General features: G+C 35.5%; 1 protein-coding gene across 1 annotated transcript in view; it reads right to left on the reverse strand.

The window, feature by feature from the left end:
• Positions 1-11,974: 11,974 nt before the first annotated feature.
• The window catches only part of pex6 (peroxisomal biogenesis factor 6), an 18,438-nt gene continuing 16,301 nt past the window's right edge, over positions 11,975-14,111 (reverse strand). The window contains exon 17 of the mRNA XM_016488339.1: positions 11,975-13,334. Within this exon, the coding sequence (XP_016343825.1) occupies positions 13,198-13,334 (137 nt within the window). The 3' untranslated portion in view covers positions 11,975-13,197. The remainder of the gene's footprint in view (positions 13,335-14,111) is intronic.

The raw sequence follows: 14,111 nt of genomic DNA on the forward strand, positions 1-14,111 counted from the left end.
ACACACACACACACACACACACACACACACACACACACACACACACACACACACACACACACACACACGGGTATCCTCTGCAGTATGTGTTTTGTCTCTACGGGATCTTTACCGGCTCATTGAAGAGCATCTCGAGCAGCTCCATAGCGCCCCTCACAGACCGGAAAAGACACTACACGGGAAGCGCAGAGAATAAAGCTACAGTAGATTGCAGATTTCATCATAAAATTAAGAAATAATAATTAAACCGTAAATATGTTATTAAAGTTAAATAATTTAAAATATTGGTTTTCTATGTGAATATATGTTAAAATATAATGTATTTCTGTGATGCGCAGCTGTATTTTCAGCATCATTACTCCAGTCTTCAGTGTTTCATATATTTTAAAAAGTTTATTTTCAGCAAAAAATACTCCGTCGTCAGTGTCACATTGTTCTTCAGAAATCATTCTAATATGCTGATTTGCTGCTCAAAAAACATTTCTGATTATTATCAATGCTGAACCAGCTGTGCTGCTTCATATTTTTGTGAAAACCAAAGAAAATAATACCTTTTTGAAAGAAATTAATACTTTTATTTAGCAAGGATGCATGCAATTAATCAAAGGTCACAGTAAAGACTTACAATATTACAAAATATTTCTGTTTTAAATAAATGCTGTTGTTTTGAACTTTCTATTCATCAAATCCTGGAAAAAAAGTATCACGGTTTCCTCAAAAATATTAAGCAGCAAAAACGTAATTGACATTGATAATAATAATCACTATTAATCAACTGAGCACCAAACATTACTGATAATAACTCTGCAGCAAATCAGCATATTATACTGATTTCTGAAGATCATGTGACACTGACTGGAGTAATGATGCTGAAAATACAGCTTTGATCACAGGAATAAATTACAATTTCAAATATATTACAATAGACAGTTCTATTTTTCTTGTATATTTCACAATATTACTGTTTTTATTGTATTTTTAATCAAAGAAATGCAGCCTTGGTGAGCAGAAGAGACTGACCGGTTATTATTTAGTATGCAAATGCAGTTTATATTTGAAAGGAATTTTATTTTTTGAAATATTAAATGGCATGACAAAATATATAAATGCCATATTTTGACAATAAAGAATTTGAATAATGTTCACAACACATGTGCTCCAGACGTGTTCACGTGGAGCTGTGGTGATTGTCTGGAAAATGCAGGTTCAAATCTGGCCCATGTCATATCCTATTTTTTCTCTTCCGCCCAGGCCTTTTTATACTGTTCTTTCAATAAAATGTATTTATTTATTTATCTGTTTGTATTTACTTCCATAACTTATGGGCCCAAGTTCCATGTTTTTTGTATACAACATATGTTTGAACCCTTTGCTATTTGGGTGCTGTGCTAAATGCAGCTGATACGCATTTGAAGAGCTGTATTTTCTACATGTGCACCAGAGCATGGTAGTTTGGCTGACCTCGCTGGCTGTCACAGAAACAGCGTGAGCGAGCGCTGTGATTGGTGCGGAGCGTGGGATCATCCGTTGTTGCTCGCTGAGAGAAGTGCTGAGTGGACCCTCCTGTTGAAGGCCCGCTCCACCCCGTGGAGCCACTGCACTTCCCTTTGTCCCGCAGATTTGTTTTTTTTTCCATCCTGGTTGAACTTTCTAGCGTGACACTAATAAGTCCATTAGCATCATATATGCGGCTTAGCAGGGCGCGGGGGGCATAGCCTAACAAATGTGTGGAGTCAATTGGTAAGAGACACTTTCTGTTCATAGGGAAATTATTTGCTAAATTAAGATGTTGATAACTAGGATAAACTATAGTATATAGACATACACTGCTTATTTATAAATGAGTGAGTTTTATAGTTGAGAAAGCTGTTCTGGTTGGTTTTATTGTCATTATTTTGAGTTTAATTGATTGTGATTATACTGTGTTTGTTTATAGTTCTTCAGTTGTTTGAAATACTGTTCAGAATTTTTTGTCCAAGACTTCAAAACTAATTTCGAACTACAAGTTGTAGCTCTGTCAACTCTATCACAGATTTTTTTTTGGCCTAGCATAGAGTGACATTTAGTTTTGCTAGAACGTTTTTTTGCTAGTACATTTCTTAGAAGAAGCCAATCTTTGGACTAAATCTCAAGATACAAGTCAAGATAAAGTGAACACAATATTTGGATATGACATCTCAACAGTCAATGTTTGAATGGATGCAATTTGGAAAGAAAAGGTACAACGATGAATCAAACTCCACAACAAAGCTTCCCAGCTGTGGAGCATAACATCCACGTGGACACCTTGATGAAGCAGCTAATTTGGTGGATGAGAACACCGGCGAAAAACTACTCTAAACACATCGGCTAGCTTTCCTGTAGGAGAAATATCAGTCAAGCTCCTGAGAGACAGAATTGGAAAAAGAAAAAACGAGGAAAACAAGGCCGCAAAACAAACAATGTTGCTCTCGCCACATTTAACATCGAGTCTCTCTGGGGAACAACAATGGCTTCAGCGAGGCCGCAGCGCGTCTACACGTTGCTAGATCTCTCTCTGGCCCATTGGGTCGTGCTCGACCAGCAAAAGTTGAAACAATTGAAGTTTTATATTTTCCATTGAGCTCAGCAGTCAGACGTGCGAGACGTGTGTATTAAAGCTCGGCCGGTTATGCTGTCCCCTTCATCTGAAGTCCTGTTACGGGACCGCTTGGTGTGTGAAGGTTTGGAGGGTGAAGGGCTTGTTGAGATGGTGCTTCGGTGAGGAATGTTGCTGCTTGAGGTACTGTTCTGCGGGAACGCCACACTTCCATCATGCTGTTGGCTTGCAAAGACACAGAAGGATCGCTTTAGTCTGCTCTGGAGGGTTTGTGGAAATCATGCAGAGAATGAGAAGGATGGGAAGTTTCCGGCCAATGGTGGGAATATGTAGAAGATTGTAAATGATGTGGGTTTGAGATTTCTGTGAAAATCTGCAGGGATTTCTGGATTGAATGTTGGCCCGGTTGTATGTCACCAGGTCAACCTCCAGATCCTTTATGATGTCTGTGGACTGTTTCTAAAGGGTTTATTATGCCGTCTTACATGTAAATACCAGGAGTGATCTATCCTGGAGGCTGCCATCTTTGCTTTGCATGGGCACTTAGTTCCAGAAACGTTCTTGGAGCCAATCAGCTGAGTGGTAAATGTCATGTGACTGATTCTCTCTATATTACAGCAGTCAAGAGGGAAAAGAATACTCTGATGCGTTTAAGAGCGCTAAAAATGGTCGTGGGTGAAACATTCTGATTCTTTTGTGTTACTGTATGAAAGATTCAATTCTGTCTCACACATGGCAACTTTTGAAACGGCCATCAATGGAAAAATACACTTTTTGGCCACATAATTGTGTATTTTTGACCCTTGCTATTTTTTGAGCGTATTGTGACCCTTTTTATAACTTTAAAGTTTTTGTTAACTCTTTAAAAATAAGCTTCCATTTGTTGATTAGTATAGGTAACTAAAACCAAATGTTGCCATGACAACATTTCTCATTTTCATTTAGTTCTAAACAGTTTACTAAAATAATTAAAACTAAAACTGACATAAAAAAGATAAATATTATATAGACATATTAAAACTCAAAATGACAAAACACAACAAAATGAGTGAATCTTTAAAATAAATATTTTAATATAATAGAATATCAATAAAATCTGATACTAAAATAACACTTGTTAATTTTATCTAAAAAAAAAATAACATTAACAATGAACAGTTGTAATTTTATTAACTATAACATTAAAAAAGTCATTTATTAATTGTAGTAGTGTTCATTTCAGCATTTACTAATACATTAAAATCAGAAGTATCTGTTAGTATTATCCAATGGCATTGAGCTAAGATGAACTAATAATGAAGATTAATAGATACTGTAACAAGTGTATTGCTCTTTGTTAGTTAATGTTGGTTAATACATCCACTCATTTAAAACAAAAAAACACACTTGAGTATGTGCAGTCAATTAGGTTGAGTCAATATAGCTTAAATGCATTGCATCGACACACAAATGCTTCAAACGTTGAGTGTGCTGAGTGGACGAGCCCAGCAATAATCTGATTTCATCTGTGTGTTTTCTGTAGCTGTGTTGCATTGTGTGCAGTCGAAAGCAGATGCAACACCACATGGTTATTAAACAGTCGCTCACTCATTCAGGACAAAGTAAAGCTCCAGCTGCTGGACAGTGTGACGCGTCTCAGGACTCGTCTTAGACTAAACATGACATGAGGAACACGATTTACAGGCGTTAGTGTGACTGGACAGGACCATAGATTTGACAATTAAGATTCAAACAGTTTATCTGCTCTGCACTAGAGACTGTGCAGTCACACCGGAAGAATACCGCTCAGACAGAGCATGTTAAACACTATCAGTGCTGATCGGATGTGGAGTACATAGATGAATTTACACTAAGAAATACCCCAGTCATATTTCAGTAGGTACATAAGTACGTAAGTATGTAAGTGCATAAGTACGTATGTAAGAAATTAAATAAATTTAATTGAGTACAGAAAATCAGCAAATACAACAGCTGTTCTAACTGTACTACTATAACTATAACTCTGTTTATGTAAATGTCAATATTTCTTTCACAATACAGCAATGAGAATTACAGGTGAAGTACTTAAAGGTGCCGTATGTAAGTTTTTGACTCTACTAAAGCATAAAAATAACATAATATGTTTGCAGATATTTAAGAAACATGCTAAGTTAACACTTGTTTATCTGAAAAACAATGCAACAGTCAGTTATTCTCCTTTGAAAATGTGCGTTCCGGGCCGGAATGTCAGTCTCTGTTTTGGTTTGTGAAACCCGCCCACTGCCAGTTTACCCAATTGTATTTCGGCACCCCGGGTTGCCAGTTGGCGGAAAACACAGCATATATAATTTTATTCATCGTCAAGTGCGCTCGTTCCTATTAGTGCCGTCAATCTGGCAACCTGAGTGTGCCAAGTCTGAGGAGGAGGGGAGGGTGAAAAAAGCCCTCTCAAATATTTTGAATTTGGACTGCGATACCTAGTTCAACCACTCGGTGTCAATCCTACATACAGCACCTTTAAAAGAAGTGCCAGAACTCAAATACTGAAATATGTAGGTGTAAAGCATAAGTGAATGGTCCAGTTATACCTGTCCTCAACATCTTTCATCAGTCTGAGAAGCCCATAGGAATTCAACAACAAAATCTACTCTCCATAACTCTCTTCTATGGCAGGTGTTGGATATAAATACACTACTAATATGAGTTCATCATGGTTGGGTGGTTGGGTCTCAGACAAGACATTTTCCACAAAAAGAGTGGACGAGACTTTTTCTTCTTAATCCTGTTGTTCATCCACCTCAGGAGGTCAAATTAAATGTTTTATTATATATAAGATATATTTTATTATATATATACACTACCATTTAACAGTTTAAGTGTGTTTTTTTTTTAAATATTTATATTGTGAAATATTATTACAGATTAAAATATCTATTCTCTATTTGAATATATTTCAAAATGTAATTTTTTCCTGTGATGTAAAAGCTGAATTTTCAGCATCATTATTCCAGTCTTCAGTCACGTAATCCTTCCGAAATCATTATAATATACTGATTTGATGCTCAAGAAACATTTCTTATTATTATCAATGTTGAAAACAGTTCCGTTGCTTCATATTTTTTGAAAACCAAGATACATTATTTTCCCTAGATTCTTGTATGAATAGAAAGTAGAAAAGAACAGCATTTATTTGAAATAGATCCTTCATAAAATATTTTGTAATGTTAAAATGTTATTAATGTATCCTTGATAAATAAAATGTATAAAAAAATTAATAAAATAAACTTACTGACACTAAGTTTGATGTTAATTTTAATGTTTATATAATGTTCAGTGTTCATGTATAATATATATAAACATTCTGTAATATATATATACAGTACCAGCTCTTCTCAACTTCTGAACATTTAATTGTTGCAAAAATGGTGTCAAACCAGCTTTTCACAAACCCACATCCTAATCGGACACACACAAATGTGTCTAGGTGTTTCCCTCTTTGTTTGCAAATGAGTCAACGCATCCAAAAAAAACTTGTTTCGAATTATGGCTTTGTGAGCTCATCTTGTAAGCTTGTATTGTTATGATTTTAAAAAATCACTGATTCATTTTTATCTGGTTCACAAAACTGGTCTGAATGATTTGTTCATGAATCAGAGTGATTAAGATATTAAGTTTAGGCTAACTATTGCTATAATAATTGCAATAATAAGACCTTGAGTGCATTAACTTGCGATATTAAAGACTAAATGCCTCGCTCTGCTGTGCTAGTCTCTCTTGATCTGTTTGTAACAGCTCTTGACCCTGCTGCTGCTTCTTCACACTGGGTTTATTGCCTTTCAACCTGGCTCTCTTTAATGTTTTGTCCCACACAGCACTCTACTTTGGTGAAATCTTCTGTTGTCAGAGAAAGATTGAGGGGGCATTTGAGAGCAAACTCTCACTCAATACACCGCTGACCCTCACTCACCCTCTCAGGTACTCAAAGCCGTGAGTGCACACCAGGATGTTTCCATTGGAGTCTATTTTCAACAGGTTCCCATACGTGGTATCGTACACCAGACCTCTGGAGAGAAGAGGAGAAAGAGAGAACGTTTGAAAGAACCAGCATCTGGGAGCATTCAGTGAATAATTTATAGCAAAATATGGCCCTCTAAGGAGTTAAAACAAGAGTTCATTCATATTTATATTTTCCCCCAGCAGTATCATTGAGCAGACAGTCTGTGTTTGGTATTCAGCCTGTTTTTAATGATGACCTCAAGCGACCTTCTGCTTTATGAGACCCTTGAGACTGGTGTAACGCAGGACGTTTCTATTTGTATGGTTGCCCACAAAGTCTCTCATGAATGGTTTATAATAGACTAAAAAAGCAACTACAAACGGACTGATTTCCAAATGAAAATGAAGTGGACTTAAGGACTACTGTCTTATACTAAAGAAATCAGTTCATATTGGAATTATGTGATGATGTGTACTACCGTTCAAAAGTTTGGGATCAGAATTTTCTTTTTTTAATTTATACTTTTATTCAGCAAGGATGCTATAATTGATCAAACATAACAGTAAACATAACAGTACCATTTCAATTAAATGTTGCTCTTTTGACCTTTCTATTCATCAAAGTATCCTGAAAAATATTTAGCAGCACAACTGTTTTCAACATTGATAATAATAATAAATGTTTCTTGAGCAGCAAACCAGCATATTAGAATGATTTCTGAAGGATCATGTGACACTGAAGACTGGAGGAATGATGCTGAAAATTCAGCTTTGCATCACAGAAATAAATTTTATTTTAAAATATATTAAAATAGTTCACTGTTATTTTAAATTGTGATATTTCACAATATGTTTTACATAATTCATGATTTAATTTTCATTTACTGTATTTTTTATTAATGCTGCCTTAGTGAGCATAACAGACTTCTTTTAAATACATTTTTGGACATTAGTGTATCATGGAAAATGTGTTAATGTGTCTTTTGAAGGACCAGACAAAAGAAATAAACTTCTGTCCAAATAATAGTCAACATAAATCAAAATGAATATCTGAGTGTTTTCTGTAGCTGTGTTGCATTGTGTGCAGTCGAAAGCAGATGCAACACCACATGGTTATTAAACAGTCGCTCACTCATTCAGGACAAAGTAAAGCTCCAGCTGCTGGACAGTGTGACGCGTCTCAGGACTCGTCTTAGACTAAACATGACATGAGGAACACGATTTACAGGCGTTAGTGTGACTGGACAGGACCATAGATTTGACAATTAAGATTCAAACAGTTTATCTGCTCTGCACTAGAGACTGTGCAGTCACACCGGAAGAATACCGCTCAGACAGAGCATGTTAAACACTATCAGTGCTGATCGGATGTGGAGTACATAGATGAATTTACACTAAGAAATACCCCAGTCATATTTCAGTAGGTACATAAGTACGTAAGTATGTAAGTGCATAAGTACGTATGTAAGAAATTAAATAAATTTAATTGAGTACAGAAAATCAGCAAATACAACAGCTGTTCTAACTGTACTACTATAACTATAACTCTGTTTATGTAAATGTCAATATTTCTTTCACAATACAGCAATGAGAATTACAGGTGAAGTACTTAAAGGTGCCGTATGTAAGTTTTTGACTCTACTAAAGCATAAAAATAACATAATATGTTTGCAGATATTTAAGAAACATGCTAAGTTAACACTTGTTTATCTGAAAAACAATGCAACAGTCAGTTATTCTCCTTTGAAAATGTGCGTTCCGGGCCGGAATGTCAGTCTCTGTTTTGGTTTGTGAAACCCGCCCACTGCCAGTTTACCCAATTGTATTTCGGCACCCCGGGTTGCCAGTTGGCGGAAAACACAGCATATATAATTTTATTCATCGTCAAGTGCGCTCGTTCCTATTAGTGCCGTCAATCTGGCAACCTGAGTGTGCCAAGTCTGAGGAGGAGGGGAGGGTGAAAAAAGCCCTCTCAAATATTTTGAATTTGGACTGCGATACCTAGTTCAACCACTCGGTGTCAATCCTACATACAGCACCTTTAATTGAAAAAAAAAAAGCTTAGAAGCAAATCCTTAATGGGTTATTTATAACATGTAGTTGTATTGAACATAGTATATATATTTTTTTTTGTATTTCATTTATATAAATAAAATATATCGTTTTTTATGGGAGGAAATGCCTGATGATCTGGACATTCTTGATCATTTTTATCATTCATAATTCAGATTCACTCAGATACTAAATCTCGGTTAACTTGAAATCTAACCTGACTATTTAGACAGATTTCTGCTCATGCAAAAGCATGAATAAACTAAATGCCTAGGAACAATCCCACATTGTTGTGGTCTCACACTCAATTCCTCCCAAATATAGTTAGCTTTATTATGCATGTTTATTCAACGCCTTGGCAATTTATTATCAAAGTGAAAAAATATGGCACAATGTACTGTGTTAATATGAGGGAATATTCCGGATTGACTTGTTTTGCTTGTATTTTGAAATATGCATTGAGTTGTACTTTATGATTAAAGGAAATGTCTTGGCCAAGCACGTTTTCCATTTTCCTACAGGTTTTTTTTCTTACAGTGTACCAAATCAATGCTTTTATGAAACACTGTTTGAGTCAATAAAATAAAACACATTCATTTTGACAGATGTTGTACAGTATTAATACCTCAATAACCATTACACTGAAGTCAAGTTTATTTACATTCAATCTTTACAATAAAAATCATTGTGAGCGACACCAAATTCAGTTTAAAGAATCAGTCATTTTAAGTACAGCTTCAAGTATAGCAAAGCAGCTCACAGAAGAGACAGAGTCCGTGAATTCAGTGCTATAGCAGCTTCGTTTGGTCAGGAGCACTGAGGTGCTTGGACTCACAGGTTGTGATGTTTTCCAGGTTTCCCAAGGTGACGATCCTGAGAAGCTGGCTCACCAAGTCCCGACCCAGACTGCTGCTGCTCATCGCCGGCTTGAAGAGGCCTCAGGACACCCTCATGCGCAGGAAAAGGATGAAACGCACCAAAGTAGCAAAGGCCACGTAAGCGGTAAATATGGTTGTTGTTGGATGTCAGAGTGACCGCTCAAACTCATCCCGACCACTTCAACCATCTTCCTCTGAAATGAACTTCAATCTCATTTAGAGTTTATAGTGCTTGCACTGGATTTGGATTGTAATGAAATGGAGAAGTAGTTAGATTGAGAAGATCAGACAGAGCATAACAGGTCAACACTGAATGAAGAACTGTTGATGACTCATTAAACGTCTGTTGGACCTATTTTTAGCTGTGCACCAAATAAAACACCAGGCACCATCCATGAATAGTGTGTAGTTTGATGTCCCATCATTTATAAAAAGCACATAAGAAAACTTCAGATTGCTGCACAGCAAGCATTAATATGTGCTTTATAAATACTAATAAACAGCCAATATGCTAGTAATATGCATGCTAATGAGCAACTAGTTAATTGTGAGAAATGGTCCTTAATATAAGGTGTTATCAATGATTTTAATTATTGAAACATTTTAATTACCAAAACGTTCAACATTTTGCATGCAGCCCTTTCACTGCTTTATTTTCCTCCATTATACAAAATGGAACATTCCATATATTTGTGATCCCAGTAAGTGACATCATTTAGACCATTGTTACAGCACGGCGGGAGGACAAGTGAATCATTTCATTTTCCCAGTTTTACATTTTCTTAAAAAAAAAAAAAAACTGTAGCATTGGCAGCATTTAATGAGCTCAAGCTTTCAACCCTGTTACCAAAATTGTAATATTGTAATTCTGCCAAAATTATTTTCTTTCATGGAAAGTGCTACCAAAATATAATAAACAACATAATGAGTTGCTTTTTCAGCAGAAATCTTACATGCATCCCCTTGAGTTGCAGAAGCTGCAGTCGTATGCCGCATTTCACTTGAGTCGCTGCCACAGAGAGAAGCTGCATCTGCCGTCGACATGAACGCAGACCCAGAAACAGAAAGCATCTCAGTCATCTCGGCTAAACATACGAACTAAACACCAAAGCAGAAGCAGCAGAGGCTCAGAGATTGATGTGAAAATGAGGGATCTTCCACAAAGATCCAGACCCCCCCCCGACTAAGATCCGGAGCCTCCCAGTGACATTTGTTCATCTTTCTCTCAAATACACTTCTGTCATGCTTCAGTTCACTACACAGCGTGTGACAGCACATTATTGCTCTTGCCTTTGCTTGACAGTGCTTTCCTTTCCTGTGTTCTCTGGTCAGGATTACTGTAGCATTGGCAGCATTTAATGAGCTCAAGCTTTCAACCCTGTTACCAAAATTGTAATATTGTAATTCTGCCAAAATTATTTTCTTTAATTTATGGAAAATATAAGTTTTTAATCACTTAAAACAGCAGTTGTCCCAAACTACCCCTTGTGGTTAATTATTTGAATTATTTATAGTTAAAAAACCTGTTACAAATTTTGGTAACAGGGTTGCAACATTTGAAAATTTCATAGAAAATAAAAGGCTCATATAATAATAATCAGTTCACTACACAGCGTGTGACAGCACATTATTGCTCTTGCCTTTGCTTGACAGTGCTTTCCTTTCCTGTGTTCTCTGGTCAGGATTTCAGGGACTTTTATTTTTCGATTCCTAATGATGTATGTGGGTGAAAAAGAAGAAAAACAATGAGAGAAAAAAAGAAAAAGGTGTAACTGCCATGAGCTAGTAAGCAACAGCACACCAGTGGGGTTTTCTGTTGAGCTCGTCAGACTGACGGTCTATTACTGTGTCCTGAGGAGTAAAATAATTCATTTACATGGCAATATCCAATGAAAAAAAAAAAAAAAACATTACATCAGAGTTACAGAATATCAATCCAAATGGATTATTCTGTGGCCCCCATTATCATTTAACAACCCCAAAAAATCATCACTGAAACATGATTGAGATTTTTTTTATTAAAAAAAAAAAAAAAAATCAAGCAGCTATTTGACCGTTTATAGAACTAATTGGTTGTTACTGAAGACGTCCACATAATTATTAATAAAAATTGCACTAATTGTTAGGTGAATCTCATAAAGCATGTCAAATCTAGCTCATATATCACACAAAATCCAAGGAAAAAATAAGAAATTATATTTTGCATCAAGAAAATTACCATATTTTAGGACCATTATCATTTGTGTTTACATTGTGACACTATTTTGACAATTAAGAACATTTTACCCCAAAATTCTCATTACTGAAATGTTTTTCTTTTTTTCTCAATAGTTACTCTCATTAGATTCTCATTACTATGGTACACTAATAAAAATTAAAATAAATGCTATCAAGTATAAATACAATTATAATTTTAATGTAAAATTATTTATGCAAAATATAATTCATATATTTTATAAATGATTTTATTTAATATTTTATAAATTATATTTTCAAATTCTAACTTGTTTCTAGTTTCATCTGCTTTTGGGGTGAAATACGACAAACATTTCTTGATATTTTTCGTGAGATTCACTCACCCAGCAACAAGCTGCAGCACAATGAGTCAAAATATACGCTTGCACAGTTGGAATCTTATTTTCTCTTTTGAACAATTCTGTCTTTTGTGCTCATATCGTCTTCTATCTCTACCTACTATGTCAAAGCAGACACGTAGATTTCTTTGAAGAATCGCATACGTTTAATTTCAGGATAATTATTTTCAGTAATTCTTTGAATAACCAAGGTAACACTTTATATCAAGTCGTCCCATTTGTCCTTTGTTACATATGTAATAACAACATGGTAATGAAGTAGTAATTACACATTTATAAAACCAGAAAAATATAAACAAAAAAAAAACTCATTAACATTTTTAGACATAAACCACTGATATCAGCTCTTTTTAACATTTGCATAGCAAATTAATTATTACTAATTAAATGATCCAAAACTAAGCACTTAATATCAAGTGTGACCAATGCGAGCCAATTTGTTCAAATCAAAGCCCTGAGGATGATTCATGTGAATTTATCTATTGTGTATGAGTCATTTCACTTCACATTCATGAAAACACTGTAATTAAGTACACTTCACACAAACGCACACGCGCACACACACTCTTTCTCACACTCTCACACTCTCACACACACACAGTCTAGCTGAAGTTTCTCTTTAGTTCTGGTTTTTGCAGTGCTAGTTATAAATCAGCTTTCGTTATATTTAATCTCATTTCTTCAATGGAATCTGATTCTGCATTTTTCAGCCTGACTGATTTCTGTTCAAGCATTAAATATGAAACCCATTAAGAAAGATGCACAGAAATCCTGTGGGATAGGCAAGTAAACATGAGCAGGTTCGACTTTAACTCATTAAACTCATTTCTTTTCTTTAGAGATGATTTTTAAATAATTATAGAAAAAGATTTTGATTACTGTGTCCTACCCAGACGTGATGCGACAAGTTTCTTGTGTCGATTGATCTGTCTGTGTACAATAAGATGAAACTACTGTGCAACATAAAACAATCACAGCCAATCAGACGATATTTGACATTTAATATTCAGCTATATGGACCAATGAGAGTAGCTTCATCACCCCGGGTCTGGTTAGGACACAGTGCAAAACCTTTAGCTTCAGAAGTTACGTGATTTCAGATGGGCGAGTGTTTGGGATGTTATTTTACGGTGAATTTCTGCTGGATGAGCTTGTATCTGTTGAGCTGCTGCTCCGAGACGGACGGCTGAAGGCCTGCCAGAGCCTGTCTGAAGTCCTCTGAACACAGAGTCAGAGCGCTGGCCTCTGAATCCACACCTGCATCACAGACACAGAGATGAAGAAAGAGTGAAGGCAAGTAGTGCAGACACTGAGAAAGAAGCAGAGTCAGGCCAGAAACATCCTCTACTCAAGCAGACAAACGCACATGTGAATGCTTGACCAATGCATTGCTAAAGCACAGGGTTAGAATGAGGTCAAAGTCCTGCAAAGCGTTGCGTAGAGTATGTTTTTAGGCTAAGAGCGAGTAGCTGGAATATGGACACATGGGTTTCATGCATAAAATGTTACTTTTAATTTATTTTTGGTTTAAACATAGCTCCATCTTCTAAACGTTTAACCAATAAAGATCTCAGCTGTAGACTGGCAAATGCACAGACACGGTTTTGATATTTTGTTTCTTAATATATTGCATATATTTGCACTGAAGTGAATGTTTGATCATGCTGATGAGTGTCTGTGTATGACGGCATTTTACAAAGATGAAGGATCAAAGGAGTGTTTTCATGTACCTACACAAAACTAATGAACAAGTTTCACTTCCTATTCACTTATTATTGAATAATAATATATATTTTTAAACACAAATATATATAATATATATAATTATAATAACAATATATTTTTATTAGTGCTGTCAATCGATAAAAAAAAAAAAAAAAGAGTCAAATGAATCCCACCTTACATTAAAGTTTTTAAATATACTTTTATATTGCAATAATTTCACATTCAATCTTCAAATGAATGTAGAAACAACAAAGACAGTATATATTTTTTTATATTTGTTTAATGGCATCTTTATATGGCTAAAGGTGA

The sequence above is a fragment of the Sinocyclocheilus anshuiensis genome, unplaced genomic scaffold (assembly GCF_001515605.1).
Source record: "Sinocyclocheilus anshuiensis isolate Anshui unplaced genomic scaffold, SAMN03320099.WGS_v1.1 scaffold345, whole genome shotgun sequence".
Classification (NCBI taxonomy): Eukaryota; Metazoa; Chordata; class Actinopteri; order Cypriniformes; family Cyprinidae; genus Sinocyclocheilus; species Sinocyclocheilus anshuiensis.